General features: G+C 34.6%; 2 protein-coding genes across 2 annotated transcripts; both read left to right on the forward strand.

Moving 5' to 3' along the window:
• Positions 1–11,506: 11,506 nt before the first annotated feature.
• On the forward strand, positions 11,507–13,981 carry LOC129809778 (leucine-rich repeat-containing protein 15-like). Its single transcript, XM_055859867.1, has 2 exons — positions 11,507–11,663; positions 11,728–13,981. Exons 1-2 carry the CDS (start codon positions 11,650–11,652, stop codon positions 13,625–13,627), a joined length of 1,914 nt encoding a protein of 637 aa, XP_055715842.1. The 5' UTR covers positions 11,507–11,649; the 3' UTR covers positions 13,628–13,981.
• Positions 13,982–18,288: 4,307 nt separating this feature from the next.
• On the forward strand, positions 18,289–20,267 carry LOC129809782 (toll-like receptor 6). The gene is made up of 2 exons (XM_055859871.1): positions 18,289–18,437; positions 18,503–20,267. The coding sequence occupies exons 1-2, from the start codon at positions 18,424–18,426 to the stop codon at positions 20,190–20,192; spliced, it is 1,704 nt and encodes a 567-aa protein (XP_055715846.1). The 5' UTR covers positions 18,289–18,423; the 3' UTR covers positions 20,193–20,267.
• Positions 20,268–23,140: the final 2,873 nt, after the last annotated feature.

The following is a 23,140-nucleotide window of genomic DNA, read 5'->3' on the forward strand; positions in this document are numbered from 1 at the left end:
TAGTCAGATCGTGGCTCTATTCGGCGTGCACTGAGGAGATCGTGAGGATCCTAAGCTCCACGTATGTTTAGTGAGGTTAATGAGTGTTTTTGAACTTGCCAATTCACATCACTAAGTGAAAACTTGATTTAGTTATTTATTTTAGTTAGTTTAGTTAGTTTAGTGAGCATACCCATTAGGGCGTTTCAACTAGGAAAAAAAAATTTTGGCACTATTCTCACGGTGTTGTATTTGATGAGACAAGAAAGTTTTTCTTCTACGACCATATGATCAGACGCTGTTTAGAGGTGGCTGAACGACCCTCTCTGTAGAACAAATTTCTGATTTTACCGGATTTTACACTACAGAGAGGGTCGTTCAGCCACCTCTAAACAGCGTCTGATCATATGGTCGTAGAAGAAAAACTTTCTTGTCTCATCAAATACAGCACCGTGAGAATAGTGCCAAAAAAAATTTTTCCTACTTGAAACGCCCTAATACCCATCTTCCCATATAAGTGACCTACGTGTATATGTACGGTCCCGAAATATACAACAAATGAAGGGATTTTCCATCGTTTTTATCCCGGAGGTTGGAATCGACGCTAAGACGGCGATGGCCGCATGGGGGGTGGGAAAAAACAGAGATGACAATAAAATTCAATTCAATTCAAATATATTAAATAAAAATGAAAAATGATAAGTAAATTAGCAAAGAATAATAGGCATTAAATGTATGGAAGCTAGTCCAATCCTTCATCAGAGATGGAACTAAGGGAAAGCCCGCTACCTTCGGACGACTCAAGCTTCGGGCAATTGAATTTTTTCTCTATGTTCTTTAGGGATATATACCTTTTTTGAAAATATGAGGCATTGCACTAGTTATTTAAATATAATAATTACAATAGGCCAAATTCATTTATAACACATTGAAAAAAAAAATATTTGTGCGAAGAATGAATCGTTCGAAGGTAGCGCGCTTTCCCCTATGTTGATTTTGTTCGTGTTGGTATTGAAAAAAATGACCAGTGATAAGCCCAGATAAGCTTATGGTAGCTGAGATTCTTTACAGGTGACCTCGAAATGCGTGCAACTCGGGGTGCTTGCAACTCGGAATGCGTGAAAATTCGATTGTGAGTTGAATTTTGGGGGTAAAGAATCGCGTCGAGTAAACTGTTCTTGGCAGTCGAAATGGATGAAATTGGCTCGACGCGATTCTTTACCCCCGAAATTCAACTCACAATCCAATTTTCACGCATTCAGAGTTGCAAGCACCCCGAGTTGCACGTATTTCCAGGTCACCTGTAAAGAATCTCAGCTACCATAAGCTTATCTGGGCTTATCACTGGTCATTTTCTATATTAAATAGTCTGAGTGGGGAAGACCAACAAAAGAAAAAAAAGTTCATTGAAATCGGTTAATAAACATAAGTGATAGAGTCCGGTCCATATGGGTATAGTAAGGGTCGGGGTACAGTGGGTTGGGGTAGAGACGGATGGGACCCATTATTAGAAAGATCGTGCTCTCAGATACAATATAGGCTAAAATTTCATCGAAATCCCTTTATAAATACAGAAAATACAGTCCCATAAAGACATTTTTGATTATAGCTCAGGTCAGGGAACATCAAGGGAGGAGTGCGACCCACCGTTGGAAAGGCCTCGACCCCAGCTACAACATATTAAAATTTTAAAAAAATGCATCGTCTAGTTTTCGAAATATTCGAAATCGATTAATCGATTTTTCGATTAATCGGACCTTCGATTAAATCGGATAAAATTGGGATGTCACAAGAGTTGTAGTGCTCCACGAGAGCTTTCCAAAACACCAAATTTTTTGCATTCCGATAACTAGAACCGGAGATATGACCATTCAAAAATTCAATTTTTGACCCCCTCTAGCTCAGGTCAGGGGGGTCGGAGAAGGTCAAGTTTGGTACCGATCGAAAGCTCTTAGGCCCAGCTATAACATACTAAAATTTTAAATCGATCGATGCCATAGGGGCTGAGTTAAAAAAAAAACAAAATTTTGGGGTGTTCCAAAATGGCGGAACGGAGGGGGGTGGATTTGGCATCATCAACTTCTAGCGGCCCAATGACTTTTAACCTTTGCCGAAAACCGCTTGTCGATATCTCTTTCCGTTCTCTCTCCAGAAGTCGAAATGAAACGGACGGGACGGGACGTCCACGAAAATCGATTTTTGGCGCACATTATTTTCGTGATCTATGAGTGTCAAAACGTGTACATCCAAAATTTGGGCCCGATCTGACCAGGTCGGATTTCACCTGTGACTACAAAAGCTGAGATTGTAAAGAATCTCAGCTAAAAAAGGGGTGGCAAAGCTTCGCTTACCTTTTACCGGTTCTCAACCGATTTAAACCGATTTATAAATCACTCAAAGAACCACTAAAATAGTTTTGAGGAAATTACTTATCGCTTTATAACCGGTTTATTTCCGGTTCACAACCGATTTAAACGGATTTTTACATCATTCAAAACATTGCCCAAAATACTCATCAGGAGTAATATAATTGAATTTCGTATAAAAATTAGTTATCGGTTAAGAACCAGTTTATTACTGGTTCAAAACCTATTGGAACCAGTCCAGCTTTGTCGGAAATTCCAAGACCTTTCCAACGAGCTCAAACATGGCCCCATTCGCCTGATAAATGCGCTCCCTAGAGCTTTTTTACCTTTGACCTTGAAAAACCGTTATTAAGAATGATTTAACGGTATTTTCATACATGGTCAATTTTCCGCCTGTGTAATCTCTAAAAAAATATCCAAAAATGAAAAAAAATCATTTTTAACAGAATGTTCAGCTCATCTTCCTAAAACATTTAGAAAAGTAACGAATTTTATCTTTTCTTTGTACTGGATATATTTAAATTAATTAGACATTTAATTAAGAAAGACAACTGGTTGCCTAGTGTTAATTCGTACATTTTCTTTTAAGTTTAATACTTTAAACCTTGAACTAATTCCAAAAACTGCATAATTCGATTAAAGCTTCTTTTTCTTCAAATTAATTTAAAAAATTGCGAAATTCGACACGCAATTCATGCGTGCGTTTATTGAATTAATAGATGGACAAAAGATTGCAAAATATCGACCCTCACTAATTCCATTCTTCAGCCAATTCAGAGCCCAGGTAAATCCTGGCCATAAACGGCGCCAATTCAGGGATCTCTCCATGAGGAGACAAAGAGATTAATATCGAATGGAGATGAAAGGAATTATATTTGCTTTTCTCCTGCTGGCTTTTTGGCTGAAACCAAACCTAAACCATTCAATTTCTTTTATTCTCTCCCCAATCACAGCATCGCGATCTTGGCATTAAAATGGACAGTAGCTTCTCGAAACATTGTGTGCTCGTGAATTTTTTTCCAAGGTGAATCGCGGTGAAATTTAATTGAATTTTTATTGCTTGCAAGAATTTGCACATAAACTTATCATTTCGTGTCCATCTCGAAATGAGGATCTCTCTGGGTCGTGGTTTTTTTTTGGGGGGCCGCATCTTTCTCGTTAGTTGTTTGGAAGTTGAGGGCGCGATATGGACTCTTTCGGGGTCAAATCCCACCGTGAATTGGCCGAAGATGTGGGGTTATCTCTGGGTCGAATCGTAAAAAAGGCAACTGTATGAGCAACCAAATAAAATTCGCGCAGTTCTTGGGATAAATGGATGAATTAGGGAAAAAGATGCCCGCAAGAAAAGTGCATGCATTTGGCTGGATGGGTCGTTGAAAGAAGGCAAACGGAAAGAGAAGGTGAATTTGGGCAATTTGACTGTGAATTTTACAATCTTTGGACACAGTGTTAATCAGAACGGGACAATAACATTAAAATTTCGCACTAATTATTGTAAATATTTGCACCAAAGCTCACTGACTGGTGGAGTGGAGCGTGAGAGAAAAACCTCAATGAGATGGGCCCCATTGCTGAGGGCGATGGACTCCATAATGTTGGCTAATTGACTGAATCTTCAAGAGACACCCTCTCAACACCAAATATTTCGCAATCAAATACGCGAGCTCAATGGCTCAATTAACGGACAACATTCACCTCTATCCCAAAGAAAACTCAATGGATCCCAGAGATAAACTTGATAATCCTAAAAAAAGTCAATCACATGCATTAAAAAGGGCAACTCGCTAATTTATGTGCATTTGTCCAGGAAGAAAGTGAGAAAAGAAGCCGCCCTTTTGGATCTCCAGGGCGCTCTCGAGGGCACTCTTCTGCGCTAATTGGGCACGGATTTATTGATGCGCTCGAGTCCAAAGACAATCTCCCGGAATGTTTTCTCAACAGGTTCCAAATTATCTCTGGCGCCTGCTCTCTCTTCCCATCAAACACTCATAAGTCTTCCACTTGGAGAAGAATCACCCACAGAGGAATGTCAGTCGCATTCAGGGAAGTTCAAGAGGAAGCAAATTCAATCAGAAGTTCAGACAATTTCGATTAATTTGTCGGTAAACAAAAAAAGAAAATCGGAAGACTGAACGAGGAGATGGTTGTGATTTTAAATTAAGAGAAACGACTGTTAACAGTCATTGAAAATATTTGAATTTTAATGCACGAAAACATACGTAAATTTACGATCAAGAGTGTGATAATGTATTTCTAGTTTTTGAGATGATCTATGTTAAATTTAGGAAAAATGATTTTTCGATTTTAGCGCCCCTATACTGGTAACCTCTAGCGGTGAGCAAAGTAAGTTGTAATGTTCAAACGCAGTCCATTAACTCTTTCGCGTCACACTTTTATTCAGCAGATGAATTCATGTAAAATTGAGTTTTTCCTAATGCTTTATGATCAAATATAATAGTTCAGAGAGGAAAAAAAATCGATTGCGTGAAAACTCGGAAAAAACCCCGGGTCATATATGACCCTATTGTCCTCAAGGGAAGTGTACATACCATTTTCAAAATCTATATCACGGGCTTTTTAAGAGTTTTTTTTTGCTTGAAGTTATTAATTTGGCCAAAACCATGGCAAACTGGATTGTCTTGATGAACACTGTACTCCTGGTGTTCAAGGAATCTTCCTGGTAATCCCTTGAACAGTCTACTGCCCACTAATGGCTTACAGCTCAGTCAGAGCTAGCCATTTTGAATTTCTCTCACTATGTTTAAAGGAGTACAAATGGTACAGAGCAGCATTTTCTGTTTGCTTTTTTCCTACTGCTCATTAAAATGAGCAAAATGTATGTTAGAGTTTGTATACATCATGATTTTTTTTTATTCATGTTTGATGCATGATTGGCATATACAACCTGTGAAAGAGTTTTCCACCGTCTTCACTTTGGAGGTTGGTCATCAACGCTAAGACGGCGGTGGCCGCAGAAAACACTACACACTCTTGCAACTTTATAAATTTGTACTTCTCAGACATTGTGATAAATAAATTATCTATCTAAATTATCCATCAATCTATCAGTCACTGTCACAATATTTTGAGTGGTATTTGGCAAAAATAAACTTATCCTCATATTCACACACAATACAATTGAACAATATGAGACCCTTGCAGAATACTCTAAAATAATGCAAAATATGTTATAATTCATCAGATATTAGAAGAAATATCCAGGAGCAAGATGTCCCACCTGCATTTCACAAAGGAAAACACTGTCCCAACTACATTTCGCTATAGGTTTGGGACGAAAACACTGTTACCCTTGGGGACAATATGGTCATATATGACCCGGAAAATTCTACACGCTTTTCTGGAAAATTGAGAGTAGTTTATTATATCAAAATATGCAATATACAATCTTTGGATATTCTATTTTGTTTTTCTAAAGAACTTTTGGTTGAAAAAAATAAATGAATATAAAAAATTTTGAAAAAGAAAAGTCATTTCACAAAGTTCGAAATTAGTGATTTTTTATCTCAAATATTTTCTTTTCCTGAATATCTGGAGTCTTGAGAAAATTAGCCAAGAATCTTACATCCTTCTATTATGATGTCGTGCACAAACCGATAGATTTCAATTAATGTAAATAGTTAAAAAAAAAAAGTTTTTTCCCCGGGCCATATATGACCCTAATGATGCGAAAGAGTTAATAGACTGACTTATTTTGGCTTCGTTCAGTAATAACCTTTCAAAGAGACAAATTTGTCTCTTCGTTCAGTAATAACGTTTCAGAGAGACAAATTTGTCTCTTTGAAAGGTTACACGGTGCGACAAAATTTACCTTTTTGTGGGTGTCTTTGACGAGAGTGCCAAAACTTGTTAGAGGGTCATTTAAGGACCTCAAATCTGCAATCCGTTTGTCCGGGTCACCTCTAGATTTTTTTGGAAAAGCATATTTAGTTTTTTGATGTTTTATAAAATTCAAAAATTCATATCTCCGGTTCTAATTATCCGGTGGTAGTCATATAAAGCTAAACTGACGCGTAATTTCATCCTCTATAACTCTTGTGAACATATCAAGAACCTACGATGAAAATGAAGTATATTTTTTAAAGATTTTTTGAAAAAGGGCACCTAAAATGGTGCATTTTTCTGTGTTTTTTTCCATCTTCTAGTAATTTTCCCAGTTTAATAGAGCATTTTATATGTCAAATAACTATGCCTAAAAGTTAGAGAATTTAATATTCTTTCATTTTCTTTTGGTTTGAATTTTCTATCATAATTCGTTTATTCACAATAATTTTTTGAAAATAAAGTGCATTAAAATCTCTTATTATATATAATTATATTAGTATCTTTGTCTAACCTACTGAAGAGCATTCTCTTTTGCACTCTCACTTACACATTTCATATAAAAAGAGGGGAAATGAAAAAAAGAGACGTATATAGAAATAAAGAGAGAAGAATAGTTTTTTGGCACTTATAACAGCTATTCTTCTCTCTCTATTTCTAAATACGTCTCTTTTTTTCATTTCACCTCTTTTTATATGAAATTTGTAAGTGAGAGTGCAAAAGAGAATGCTCTTCAGTAGGTTAGACAAAGATACTAATATAATTATATATAATAAGAGATTTTAATGCACTTTATTTTCAAAAAATTATTGTGAATAAACGAATTATGATAGAAAATTCAAACCAAAAGAAAATGAAAGAATATTAAATTCTCTAACTTTTAGGCATAGTTATTTGACATATAAAATGCTCTATTAAACTGGGAAAATTACTAGAAGATGGAAAAAACACAGAAAAATGCAGCATTTTAGGTGCCCTTTTCCAAAAAATTTTTAAAAAATATACTTTAATTTCATCGTAGGTGCTTGATATGTTCACAAGAGTTATAGAGGATGAAATTACGCGTCAGTTTAGCTTTATATGACTACCACCGGATAATTAGAACCGGAGATATGAATTTTTGAATTTTATAAAACATCAAAAAACTAAATATGCTTTTCCAAAAAAATCTAGAGGTGACCCGGACAGACGGATTGCAGATTTGAGGTCCTTAAATGACCCTCTAACAAGTTTTGGCACTCTCGTCAAAGACACCCACAACGTGTCGCACAGTGTTATTACTAAACGGAGCCGCCACACCAAAGCCAAGCCAAGCCTATTAGAAAACCTGCCGAAAGCCTAAAGTGCGTAAGTTAACGTACTCGCCACTTTAGCACTGATTGTTCTGCCATTTCGAATTTCGGTATTCTTGACACTTCCGTCAACCAATGTCAACAACAGTGTGTAAATGTTTGCTGCAAAAAGCAAATTTTTGTGAAGTTTTGTGGAATTTCAGTATGGCAGAACGTTTCAATTGCAATTTCATTAAAATAATAAATGTCCTTTCCATGAACTTGCTCAGTTTTGTGTAACTCGTTGGTTTAAATCAGAGGAGAGCAAGAACCGTTTGAAACCAAATAAACGTCAAATGAAAATTGTATGTACGTCAATTGTCAAAACACTGCCTGGGTATGAATTTTGAGATGATGAATTTTTCACGTGAGAAATTCACGGCTCTGAGATCACCTTTAATTAGCATTTTGTCAAGCTTTCGTAAAAACTTTCATATGAATTGTTAGATGTTGCAAGTGTTTCACGTGACACTTTTTATGAAAGCTTTGCCAAACGTTTACAGAAAACGAGCTAAAAACCGTGAGTTTCTCACGTGAAAAACTCACCATCTCAGAATTTGTCCCCTGGGGGTGAATTCTCTAACTTTGTGAGAACGTGAGAAGTGCTAAAAATGAGAAAATACCGAAACTTGTCACTAAGTGTGATTCTCTATGCCCATTTTTGTGAGACTTGTCACGATATTTTCGTGACACTTCTCGCGCGATGATGGTTCGGTGACTCGTAGAAAATTATGGGAAATGTGGCTGAATCGATAGATTTGGAAGGATGTTTAGGCGTCTGTGAACACAATAATGATAAGGAGCAACTAATTTTTCACCTGTTTGATCTCAGGTATCAATAAAAATTCATTCTGTACGGATGAAATACTTCACTACTTTCTCAAGAACTGAGCCACAAAAAAAAAACAAAACTTGTTAACACTAAAGTTACAAAGTCACTAAACTAAAAGAAACCACATATCTCACTCGACATTCTGATTCTAATAATTGTTTTTCTTACTTTATTCGCGAAATTATAAAACTCACTTTAGACACAAATACGTTGACGTTGACACATCACTTTGGCATACATCTCAGAGGAAGAAAATCTTCGCCTGCGGGCTGGTTCAAAATTTAGAGCAAAATAAGTACTAAAATCGGTACTAAAAGGTTGCCCTCCACTCCTGTCAAAAAGTCGCGGGAAAATTGTCACTAACTTCTCACTCAAGTATACAGAATCATAAAATATGAGAAAGTGAGAACAAAGTGGTCGAATTTTTTCGTGAGTCTGTCACTGGTGACCAACTCACCAAAATTAGAGAATTTACCCCCTGGACAAACTTATTTTGACGTTTATTCGGTTTCAAACAGTTCTTGCTATACCTCTGGTTTAAACGTTCGAACTTCTAAAAGGTAAGTTCTCTCTGATATACCTTCGAGTCGGTACAGGAAAAACCTCAACCGGAGAGAGCTCTCAAATCAGGAAGGTTAATAATGAACGAGAGGAATGATATCCTGATGAAGACTCTTCTGACGATACCAATTCAGTTCAGTTTGGGTGGTGGCTTTGATAAAAACGGCTAACTTCAGAGTGATGACCACTAGATGGATTATCCGGATTATCCTAAGGCATAGAATCGGCTTCTCATCTTCAGCCGTGAAGTAAATTTGAGAAAGATATGAAGTGTTCGAAGCTAGAGTGGGTGCGAAGCCTGAAAGCCTTGCCTTACCCCTACTTGTGTTAAAGTAATGTATTTTAACATCTCCACGATTTAACTGTTGAAAAAGAAATGATTAATTTCTTGTCATTTGATATATAGCTGAATGTGACAATAGAATGAAAGGTGCACGGTTCAAAATACGATCTAATGACTGTCTTTTACGGACAAAATCAATTTAGTGTAAACAAAACCACTCTCGATCAGATTGTTGCTCCTTCAATCGCGCGATCGCGTGTGCCCAAAAGTCGAGGTGGAATAAAAGTGGCAGAATGGAGACACGAGATGTATCTTTTATGGCATGGCAGACAAACAAATTTTGACTATATCGCCAATCGTGATGGCAAAGAGATCGCCAAAGTGATTGTATCATTGAAGAAATGTGCAAGTTTTCGTGGAAATTTTTTGGAGTTGAATGAATTCCACTATTGTGGCTGTTCTTTTGTGGAATTGATCACTTGATGAATGAATCACATGTGATCCTTAAGTGATCATCATCTCTTCACCTCAACAAATCGATGGGCATTTAATCAAATCATCATGTTGATTGTGAATGTGTCATGGGTACAATTGCCAGTGATCGAGGGAAAAAAGTTATGCTTAACCAAAGGCTTAGAAACATATTCCAAACACATACGTCTTTGAGACAATTTATGCTGGAAGATCAAAAGCTTTCAACATTCACATTAGACACTATCATAAATCATAATTAAGATCGTTAATTGTACCTTGTGGATTTTACTTGTCCATGCTCTTTCCAACTCTATTACTTATGCAGAATGCAGACCATCATTAGTGATCACCTCTTTTTTAGCCTCAACATCTACGCTAGATCATTTGCTAAATGTCTTGATCGCTGCAGCCAAAGGAATGTAACATTTATTTTAAAACACACAAATATGCTTTTCAACAATCCCCCATACAGCATTACTTGTTTTCAGCAAGTTATCAAAATTTATTTTATACTGTATGAGCGATTAAAACGTGCAGAATCAGCAGAAAAAAATCCGACACGAGACTTTTGTAAATAAAGAAAATAGGAGATAAGCATAGGACGCAGCAGAAATGTGCTTGATAAGGTAAATGAATTTATAGTACGGGACTTCCCCGAAAAATGCAAATCTTAAATGGGACATTTATTCCAAATTGAAGATTTTAGCTAAATTATTCGAAAGGAAATCGCATAATTTTGCAGCTGAGATTGGAACATTGTTCTACATTGCAAATGATAGCAATTGGAAGTCATTAGTGATTAAAGTTTTCCACATTATTCTTCCAATTAGTTCCTCTGTGCAATATCTTCCCTTTCCTCCACACGTGAATGGCACTTGTTGGCTCTTTATCATGTTTGAAGTGCTCTATCAAAGTCTATTGCCCCATTTCACTCTCATCTCATTTCACTATTGTTCGCAATTACACCATGAGGAAATATGTTGTGAAATGTCAGTTGATTTTAAGTGTTGCTATTGCAGAGTTTGACGATAGATGGACAATCTATGGGACAATGATCCCAATTTTTGGGACACGCTTAATCTGTCACAACTGTCACTGTCAAATATATTTTACAGAAAGAAGAGATTTTTCACTGTCTGATTTTTATCTATTTCAGACATTCCTGTAAAGTAGTCAGTAATAGTAGTTTACAGTCATCATCAAGAACATATTGACACGAATTTCCTCTTAAAAAAGAACAATGTAAATGATTTCGATGGTTCCTGGATCAAGATGACTGAATTGAAGAATAGTGACAACAAACTCGGAATCCAACTAAAGCCATCATTTTGTAAGTAACTAAAATTAGAACACAAAAAGATTTTATGCTATATAAATTACTGCTCAATGGGATCTCAGTGGAGCAATAGGTAAGATCATTGGCTCTTGGACGGATCGATCCCCGGCTTGACTCACAGTTGTGACTTCGAGTCCCGCCCGGTCGGTGCAAAGATCTAGAAAAAGACATTTTCACTGTGTTATAACGTAATAAATAAATGCACTGCCTTCTCCCTAAAACTCCGGGAGTATGGAAGGAGCATCCACACTACGGGGAAGGCGCTCCTGGGTGTTCTACAACAAAGGACATAGCAGATTCTTCTATCACAGGATACAACAACAATATAATATAATACAAATTAATACTGCTCAATTTATTATCTTCTCTGATGATTATGGACAACAAAATTGTACTTAAAGTTTCTCTGAGTGTGAATAACATTTTTTCCCCATTTGAGAATGAATGTTATCAAATGTGCCAATAATAAGTGTCACTAGTTCACATAAACAGCAAAAAGTGAATCTTAGTGGAGAAATTTCTGATAAACTTGTCAACATCTTCATTATAATCACTATGATATTGTGATTTGTGATCATTTGTAAAGGGTTTGTTGAACATTTAGGACTGTTCTTAGAGCTAATCTTCTGCTGAGAAAGAGTGTCAAAATGGATCTTAGAGTGTTAGTGTCTAAAAAAAATTCCCAAAGTGCTGAATAATTTTCATATTCCAATGAATCTTTGCAGAAATCTGGTGTTGATTCTTATTGTGAGTGTTCTTACAAGTGCAGGATGGTCTCAGAGTACTACCATCTCCTGCTCCAATAAGATCTATGCTGGATTTTTTCATACAACTTTCACCTGTGAACTAATTGGATTGGATTTAATGGACAGCGATGATGCAGCAATTGAGGAGAGTATCTATTTAAATCACTTGAAGATATTCAATTCAACTATCACGAAGCTTCCAGTAAGGCTTCTTGGAAGGCTTATCAGTTTGCAATCAATCAGTGTTAAGGCAAAAATTGATCGTGTTGACGTGTTGAGCATGAAGAAAGTTAAATCAATTGATTTATCTGGAAATGATATCCATTCTCTAGCTGACTTTGCTTTCTCAGGATGTACAGTCCTTAAAGAACTCGATCTTCATGGTAATAAAATAACAGTTGTCCAAGGAAACATTTTTGATGGACTGTCTCAATTGCAGTCGGTTAATTTGGCAGAAAATAGTATCTCTCAATTGCCTTTTGGGCTTTTTGCTCAAACACCTTCCCTTGAGGTCTTCTGGGCACAAAAGAACCTTCTGCAGGAGATAAAATTAGAAATGTTTGCTCATTTAGGATCTCTAAAACAATTGGATTTTAGCAACAATCGCCTAAAGAAAGTTGAGAGTCCGCAGACGATTCTCTCCATAACGCCCCTTATCAGCTCTAATCTCGAGTTGAGCTTCAACAAATTGGGATCACTGAGTCTTCAAAATACAGATATATCATCAGTAAATGTGAGCAACAATCAGCTCAGAAATATAACACTCGGAAAAGATTGCAGAGAACTTTTTGCTGAGAACAATGAGATTGAGAAAATTGCCTTTGAGAAGTCAATTGCGACCTTAGAGGTGCTCAATTTGGCGGGTAATCAACTGAAGGACAATCTAGGAGATGTTTGTCAATGCGAGAAGCTGCAGGAAGTATCCTTGGCATCGAATGCAATTGCAAATTTGGGATTTTGTTTCGCTGAAATTCACACGCTTAAGCATTTGGAACTGCAGAGGAACCGAATCACTCATATCGATTACGGATACTTCCATGGGAATAATGTCCTTGAGACGCTTGATCTATCGTACAATTTACTTGAAGGAATCGATGGGCATGTCTTGTCGCTTTTGCACAACTTGAAGAAGCTTTTCTTGGATGGAAATAGAATTGAAGATATCTCCGATGATTTGGCTAAAATCCTTCCTCATTTGTCTATCATTGGATTGTCTCACAATCGATTTCAGTGTAACCGACTACTGACGATCTTTCGACAACTCAAAGCCACAAGAAATGACATTGTGCTCAACATTGATAAACCATCCATTGTCAACACAACAAACATCCATGGAATCATCTGTTACAATACCAAGCATAATTCTTCAGGATCTTCAGGATCTACTCTAAGGATCACCGATGAAGCTAACGCAACAATTTGGCGGGAGATACAAAAAATCAAATTCGAACTTCAAGATTATTCAGATCTTGTGTGGAAAATGGTGAAATCCAATGAAAATCTTCGGGATGGACTTGCGGCGAATCTTACACTAATCGCATCGTTGGGAAATTCAAAGAAGAAAGATGAAAAAAATGAAGAAATTACCGATGCTGTATCACTGAAGAATTTCAGGAAGTTCATGCAACTGATAAATATGAGAATGGATCAAATTGAGAATAGAATCAATGAGACGAGTAATTCAAACCTGGAAAGTGATGCAACTGGAGAGAAAAATCATTCCTTAATGACTTTAATGGCGGTACTTTCAGTGATTTTGGTGATATTGGCAGGGTTTCTTGTTATTTGGTACAATTCGGATAAGATCTGCATCAAATACTGTCTCTATCGGAAAATTTCGCTACAGCAATCAGGAGAATCTCTCAGAACCTTCTCATAATCTGTGAAAGTTGCAAAATTATTATTATTATTATGGCAAGTGTACCACGGATCGGAATGTTAAGAGAAGTGTTCAATATTTAGTTGGAAATATAAGCCCCAAAACACTATTTGATATTATTATATGTGCCAATTGGTGTATTAGTGTTCCATTCAACTATATCTGAGTATATTTATAGTTTCACTATTCACTAGAATTTAAAAAAAATAGGTGTAATTGCAAGAATCCACTGTGTTTCACGGATCAGAAGGGAGTTAATCAGATGTTCCACGGATCGGCAGACAAAAAAATATTGACAATTTTAAGTAAATTTGGTCTTGTTTTTTTTTTTAATAAATTTTGGTATTTATTTCATTTCTCTATATTTTCAAATTTAATTATTTTAGTACAGCATTTTTCCAACCTCAAATTTTGCTATTTTTTCGAGTTTATTTTTTTTATTGGCCTCCAGCTTTCTCTTCACTTTTCTTTCTTACTTTTTCCGTTTCTTTTCTTTTCTTTTTCACTCACTTCTTTTTCAAGATTCTTTGCATTTCCTGTCGCTTTTTTTGTTTTTCCTCTTCTAATATTATATTAGTTTTTCTATTTTTTTTGCCTATGATACTCCTGAAATTTTTCAGACGTCACTGATATAGGAAGTTTTTCTTTTTTCCTGGTTTTCACACCTTTACTTTCACCGATTATTGACTTTGGCCAAAAAAAAACATCATGGAAAATATTCTCAACTTGAGTGGGCTGGATTTCAATCGAATGTAGAATTACTTTCGTCGGCATAGCAACTTCCGCTGACTGCAGAATATCTTCTATCCGATCCAGCACTTTTTCTAGCGGCTTCGGGATGCCTTCGATCGGCGCCAAGACACCCTCCGCCGGCTCCAGGATGCCTTCCAATGGATCCAATACACCTTTTACTGGCACCATGACGTCTTCCATTGGGTCCAGAACACTTTCTATCGGTTCTAGGATACCTCCCATCGGTCCAAGGTAGTTTCTAAAGCGAGTATATGATAAATTTTGGTCATTGAAAAATGTCTCTCACATGTTAACCACAGGATAATATGAAAAAAAACAAAAGTATTTTCTAAAAGATAATTTTATTGAGATTTTTATAGGATTTTGTTTTTTTTTTAATTCAATGGCTTCTCGCCGAATTCACTAAGGACATAACAAACCCGTCTCCACGGTATCGGATGGCTTTCTCCCACTTAATCTCGAAATCCAGCAAGTTCTAGGCCTTTTCGGCTGTCTGATCCTTCTTCCTGACATTTGTCTTCAAAATTTTCCAGTATTTCTCAATCTTTTAGAGTTCAGGACGGGTTAAACATCTTTCTCATAGCCTTGGAATCCTTTGAAAAGATGATAGTTGGAGTTTCTGTGACTTAATTTTATCACTTTAGTGCTATTTGTCGGTCCTATGGGAAGCAGAATGAGCTTTGTAGGTTTTCAAACCATTCCTCCTCTTGATTTTATGGACTAAGCTCCAATGTATTCCCATCCTTTTACCAACATCTAGCACGGAAAGATTGAGTTACTTTTCGAAAAGCTCAAGCACTTTGTTTTTCATCCTCTTGTCCTCAATTCCAGGCCATCAGCTACTTCCTCTTGAATTCTGAGAAACAGTTTTGAGTTTCCAGAACCGAATTATAGTCCTCCGAACAGGAGAGTGGTTCACTTCCCGATCAATTTCGCGATTTCAGCATAGTTAGCTTTTGGATTCTTGAGATAATTGTCAATTTTTAATCTTCGCATGGTCCTAAATTTTTTGCAATTACTTAGCCAAAACTCAATATATTTCTAACAAGATTTTCGCGTCCTTTTTGAATCTAAAACCATTCATTCACTCAATTTCGACATTGCATTGGCCAAATCCAGTTCAAGGTATACCATTGATCATCGATCGGATTAAGTTATATTTGGAAGGGTCTGCAGATCTACACTTAGAAAAATTCACTGTGCAACGATGATTTTGTCCCTGGGTTCTCATGCTATTTTTTCTATTGCTAGGGTCAAATGATTTACGAAAATACTTATCATTTTGATTTCATTTGGATTTTGCGCCTGGTATTTACGAAAAACGGTTTTTTCCGTTTTTTGATACTTGGGTGCCTATATCTCCGAATCTGCTGAACCGATTTATTTCTCACTCAGGAATAATTTATTCTCCTTTACATGCCCGATAAATCCTCTGAACAGATGAAGTTCGTACAACCGACACCAGCGGCGCTGTAGTCCCATAAATGTCAGAAAACATGGAAAAATCGAAATTTGTAGCAACTTTGATCAAGAATATCTCGAAAACTAAAACTGTCCTAACCAACCTGATTTATGGGTTTGATAGAGAATTTTATTAGCTACATTTTTGTTCATATACAACTTTTTGCTCAGATTATTTTTTAACCTCGAAATTGAGGTTCAAACGAAAAATGAGCATTCAGCCAACTTAATAAATCCTTCACAATTTCGAGTGTTATTGCTTTCTTTCCTCGCAATTAGGCAGTACAAGCTTTTATTATATTATTTAATACTTAAATATCGATATTATGGTGATTTTTATATGACATTTTAAATTTTTAAATATTATTTTATTACTTGGAAACTTGTATAAAACTTTAACGTATGTGATATACATAAAGTAACAATTACTACATGTTCAAAAACTAGTTTTAGATTTATTTCGACGAAAATCACGTAATTATGAGGTTAAAATTGTAGGATTGTAGATAAATGTAGGAATTTTTTTTAAAGAATTATAAAAAGAAATGAATTTAGAAAAGGGATTTTTTGCAAAGTTTCCATATGTAACTGGTATGTAAAGGGTAAAATAGATACTTATTGATTCTAAAACGTCAATTTAACAAGAAATATTCTTTGAAATATTTAAAATTTTGCAATATGCAGTTAATATGCCTTTTTTGTAATAGTCTTTTGAGATTGAAATAACACTGAAATCTTACTGAAGATATTGTTTGAGTTATTACCTTGTATTATATCTAAACACATTTTATAATGCAATAAGTATTAATAAAGTCCTACAACTGTAAGAAAAGTGAAAATAATACTCTGGGTTATCTAAACTTGAAAAGAAAAAGTCAAAATTTGCGAAATAGTTAATTTTTCTTGAGTTGGCTGAGTGCTCGTTTTTCGTTTGAACCTCAATATCGAGGTTAAAAAATAATCTGAGAGAAAAGTTGTACATGAACGAAAATGTAGCAGATTGCACAAAACAGATTGTTAAGGACAGTTTTAGTTTTCGAGATATTTTTGATCAAAGTTGCTACAAATTTCGATTTTTACATGTTTTCTGACATTTATGGGACTACAGCGCCCCTGGTGTCAGTTGTACGAACTTCATTTGTTCAGAGGATTTATCGGGCATGTAAAGGACAACAAATTGTTCCAAATTAAGAAATAAATCAGTTCAGCAGATTCGGAGATATAGGCACCCAAGTATCAAAAAACGGAAAAAACCGTTTCTCGTAAATACCAGGCGCAAAATCCAAATGAAATCAAAATGATAAGTATTTTCGTAAATCGATTGACCCTAGCAATAGAAAAAATAGCATAAGAACCCAGGGACAAAAAAAAGTTTGAAATTGTTGCACAGTGTAAACGAGTACAACTTACACGAATCGATGTTAAATTAAGTCTTTTTCGTTGTGATTTTCGATTAATTATATTTTAGAGTTGATTTTACTTCTATTTAGATATAATATTCAGAAGAGTTGTATATAACTCTTTTTAAGAGTTAAAATAACCCTTTTTAAGAGTTAAAAGAATTCTATTTTAGTGTTAAAATAACTCTTTCAAATCCCAAAATGAATAGATTTGGTAATTTTATATATATTTTTTTAATTTTTCATTTCCTTTATTAATATTTTCTTGATGTGAAGTTTCTTATGTTTCGAGCGAAATATCACATATGATGCACTGCACGTGCACATGTCTTCATGAAACACTGTTAGGCATATTTCTAATTGATGTTCCATATGAACTTTGTCACATGAAAATCGTCTTGACTAAAGTATATTCTTCAAACGAAAACACTTAAGCATATACTTCAGTCGAGATGGAATTTTAGACCGAAAAAGAGTAATAATTACATCGATATTCGACGAGTTAATTCAACTCGGCGATAGCGTTGTTTCAAATCTTCAGTTTTTTCTTAGTGAAGAAGAAAATGTGTCGATTCGAGGAACAGACGGAAGAAAATGGACTTGTCGCGAAAAAATAATTTATTATCAATATTTTCTACCCAGATAATAAAATTCATTGATAAAATGAAATTATAATAACTGAGGACCATTCTTTTTATTTACAAAGGTTTATAAATTTATTGTAATAAAATATAATTCCTAATATTTTGATTGACCAATTCTCCGGTAAAATTTTAAGAAAGTGGTGAATGGCGAATTTCTAGCTAAAACTCTAACACAGTAATTTAATAAATAAGGAAAATAATAACAATTTTCTTGGAAATTCTATAAGAGAAAATTGGTGCAGCAAATAATTTAAGAAAAAATCATTTTATTTTGGGGTTCCGATACGTGGGACAGCTTTCTGATCCGAGTAACATTGACGATCGCTGGTACATTTCCCTTATTTTTTTCTTTTTTTTTGAGAACGTGCAGTTCATAGACCAAAATAACGTATGCAAAAATGGAATGAAACTGTAATATTGTTGATAAGATGATTGATATTTAAATAGAGAGCAATTGAACATTTTCAGCTCAGTAGTGGTAGTTACACTAAAGAGGAAACTTGTGGTCAGACGATTACAGTGATAATTTGCTAATAAAATGTGTCTTCTGAGGTAGAATTTCTTAAAATAATTATATTCTTTTGTCTGTTTAATAGATCTCTTTTTTTTTCACTAAGGAACGTAGTATCACTTCTTCTAATTGCTACCACAGCCATAGGACAAAATATTCGCAATAAAAATGTACACTGTGAGGAATTTAACATCTTAGATGGAGGTTATTTCTATGATGAATACGGGAGGCATATTTCAGCAGTCGAGTGTATTATAAGGAATTATGAACTATCAAGTGAACGTGTTTACTATCTCAGCAATAGTGAGGCCATAGAAATTCTTAAGATTACGGACTCATCTATGGAAAGTCTTCCAGTAAATCTTTTTTACCCCCTAAGAAACCTAAAATATTTAACAGTGACTAATACTACTTTGAAGTACGTTAACTCAATTCCAATTGATCATCTAAGATTATTGGATTTTTCATCAAATGAAATCGTTTCACTACAAGAAAATGCATTTTTTAACTGTCCAGAACTATCGAAAATACTTCTGTCAAACAATAAAATTACAATTTTGGAAGGCAGTCTTTTTTCGGGAGTTCACCAAATTGTCGATTTATCTAATAATGTAATAAATAATATAACGATGATTGTTTTCGATCATCCTAATATACAAATATTAAACCTTAAAAAAAACTCCCTGGAAGAATTAGATTTGAACAGATTTAAAACAATTACTGGGCTTAGAATGTTAGATTTGAGCTACAATAAATTAAAAGTTCTCAATGTGACGGAAAATTTATTATCCAGTGATTTTGCTCTTAATTTAATATCAAATCAACTTACTTATTTGGACTTGAGAAATACTTCAATAAAGTCTTTAAATATTGCAAGAAATAAGGTTAGATATCTTGCAATTGGAAGTAAATATAAAGAAATTGATGCTGAAGATAATGAAATTACTGAAATATCATTTGGAGACTCAATTGCATCTCTAAACATTTTGAACTTGAATAATAACAAATTGGGAAATAATCTACAAGATATCTGTAGATGTAGAAATTTGACTTTACTGTCTCTTAAATCAAATAATATTGATAACATTGACTCCTGCTTTGCCTATATGTCGACTCTGGAGACATTAAAATTACAAAATAACAATATTTATCAGGTTAATCACGATAGCTTTTTCCCAGACAATGTAATTCAATTTCTCGATTTGTCATTCAATCGATTAGAAGTCGTTGATGAGTATACAATGTCAATTTTTGAAAATTTACAATTCTTTTATTTGAATGGAAACCCCTTGCATGATTTCAATGACTCTCCTGAATCTTTTATGCCGAAATTAGTTGAAGTTGGTCTATCACATAACAGGTTTAAATGCTCAAAACTGTTTCTTCTGCTGAAAAAGTTAAAAGCTCTTAATATCAAACTTCATGTTGATACAACAATTCCAGTTAATACTACAAATATTGATGGAAATGCTTGTTATCAAAATCACGAAACCGAATTACTAAAAAATTCCGATAATTTGGAGAATATTTTAGCCCAAAAAACCAATGAAAAATTGGCATATTTTTGGGAAAAGATCAATACACTAGAAGGCAAAGTTAAGGACATTGCAGCTATGAATTTCACACTGCAAGAATTTACAAAATCTTACGTAGAACAAAGAAAAGAAATTGATGTAATTAACAAATCTCTTGTAGAAATTAAAAAATCCCAAGAGGTTTTAACAGAGATTTTAAGCCAAAGACTTGGAAATTTGGAAGAAGCATTTAAGAATGCTACTGAGGATAGAATCGATTAACAACAATGTATGTAATAGATTGAATTGTTATATTGAAGATAATAAAGGTTGTAAATTTTTTAAACCAGGAATAAATGAACTTTTATTTTATTTTTCTCTTTATTTTTTTTAACTAGATTTCCCTTATGATGTAAAACCATTTTAGGATGATTCTTTGTATAACTGTTTATAATTCTTTCTTGTCTGAGAGTTTGTAGATTAAAATCTATTGAAAAGTAAACCTAAATATTCCAAATACAAATAATTCTTTTGTATGATTTTATGTTGAAATTTTATCTACAGGGTGCGGTGTTTCAAATTGAAACTTATTCATCTTCTTATTCTTACTAACTGTATTATCACACTTGCACATTAAAATTTTAATATGGTTCACATTAATTGTCGCTGGTGAGAGTCCAAATGTGTAATTTGTGTGTTTGAATCATTTTATATTCAAAATTTGATCTATTTTTTGATAAAAAGGTAGACTTGGCCCGCAAAATTCGATATAAGTTTATTTATAGCATTAATGTGAAAAATTAATGCGATTTTCTCTTTAATTTTTTAATGTAAAAAATATTTGTGCTTTAGGTCAATTTAAACTTATTTTTGCAGGCCAAGTCCACTTCTTTATCAATAAATGGAAAAACCCCAAATATTAAGTGACTCAAAGACACAAATAACATATTTGGACGCTCACAAGCGACAATTAATGTGAATCACATTAAAATTTTAATGTGCAAGTGTGATAACGCCGTAAGATTTATTACTTTTCAGGTAAAAAAAATTGTCTTCATGATTTCTCTTATTGGGTGTTATAGATTACATTTACTCAATATATACCCCTCCCACTGCCACAACAGACGCCATCCTAGCCCTGAAGCGCTCACAGGCGCGTTGAAACGCATCCTTATCCATACCCCTGAATGCAGACTCAATACTCAATACTTGCTTTTAGATGCGGTACACTAGGATGTCTGAACTTGTTGGTTAATCCAGAGGATTCAAATCCGGGCTGTTCAGAGGCCAGAAATCCTTGGGCCAGAACATGTCCACATTGTCCTTCAACCAATTTTGGACCAAATGATCTGTGTGCGCGGGCGCTCCGTCCTGTTGGAAGATATATAAGGTCTTCCAGACACTACTCTGACGCATCGTATGATCACTCACTTCGAGAATCGATGCTACAGTGGAGGAAATTTAAATAGGTATTTTTTCAAAGGGGGTGGTGTGGGTGTGGGGTTGATCCAACAAACCTAGTTTTATTATGCCAAGTAAAGGTCTGCCCAAGGATCATTTTTATCATAGTGACCCGCACTCACTCTCGTGCGTGCGTGAACACAAGTCGATAATTCGAATTTATGGTACAAATAGGGGGGAAATTTGAATAGGTATTTTTATTTTTTAATATTACTGGAACCGTTCTTTTATAAGAAATTGTTTATATTGATAATAAAATGATCAAATTAGACTTTTCCTTCAAATTAAAGCCTTCAACAGTAAGAAAATTTTATTTAATAACTAAAATTTTTGATTGATAGAGGCCATAAGATTTTAAGTAATAAAATCGTTCTAATAAAGGGCTTTAAGGAGCTTGGCTTAACAATACTTGCTATTACGTAGAGAATGTGTAATTCAGGAAACATTATTTGCCAATTCGTCAATAAAAAGGACTCCTAGGGACGAAAATAAGGTACTTTAATAGGTATTACTATGTTATTTGATAAGAATTTGATATAAACTTTTTGCAAAGCTGTGACTTTTACGTTACAAAATCTGAAATACAGGTAGGATATTCAAATACCAATCACTACACGTCGCATCCGAGGAATCCTGATGGCTACAATCTACCTACAGTGGACAAAATCTCTTAAGAAACTACCAGTAAAGAAACAGCATTTTGTCGCTCGATTGGTATTCAGTAAAAATGAATTTCTATATGGATGAAAACTGACGAAATATTATTTTTTCTATTGGTAAAAACTTTAATTTATAACATTCCGCCAAACCTTGTGATAGAAATTTATTTCTCTTTGAATTTCAATCGACCCTCAAAATTATGTTTATTAACTATTATTGTACTTCAATATTTTACATGTATCTGAAAAGTTTAATAAAGTAAAACTCACTGTTTTATAAGAAATTCGTGCTAAATCCTTATTATAAAACATGGTATTACCATTAAAAGTACCTTATTTTCGTCCCTAGGAGTCCTTTTTATTGACGAATTGGCAAATAATGTTTCCCGAATTACTCATCCTCTACGTAACAACAAGTATTGTTAAGCCAAACTCCTTAAAGCCCTTTATTAGAACGATTTTATTATTTAAAATCTTATGGCCTCTATCAATCAAAAATTCTAGTTATTAAATAAAATTTTCTTACTGTTGAAGGCTTTAATTTGAAGGAAAAGTCTAATTTGATCATTTTATTATCAATATAAACAATTTCTTATAAAAGAACGGTTCCAGTAATATTAAAAAATAAAAATACCTATTCAAATTTCCCCCCTATTTGTACCATAAATTCGAATTATCGACTTGTGTTCACGGACGCACGAGAGTGAGTGCGGGTCACTATGATAAAAATGATCCTTGGGCAGACCTTTACTTGGCATAATAAAACTAAGTTTGTTGGACCAAATATTTAAATTTCCTCCACTGTATTTTCCGAATTGATAGCCTTGGATCATCACAAATCATCGTCTGAGCGCTTTGAATCATTTCAGGAGTCCTAACGGAAGGTTTCCTGGCGTGTTTCTTCCTGATCGATATGTCGATAATATCTCCTGACCCATTGGCTTTCTGAAATTTGCGGACAATACGGTAAACTGTGGGTTTTTTGTACGAGAAGAATTTAATTATATTTCTAATTCAATCCGATCGGCGCGGAGGGCTTCAGTAATGGTCACTCAGCGATTGTGCTCTTCACTTGATTTGACCATTACAATTATTTTCTGCTTATAATAT

Source organism: Phlebotomus papatasi, chromosome 1 (genome assembly GCF_024763615.1).
Source record: "Phlebotomus papatasi isolate M1 chromosome 1, Ppap_2.1, whole genome shotgun sequence".
Classification (NCBI taxonomy): Eukaryota; Metazoa; Arthropoda; class Insecta; order Diptera; family Psychodidae; genus Phlebotomus; species Phlebotomus papatasi.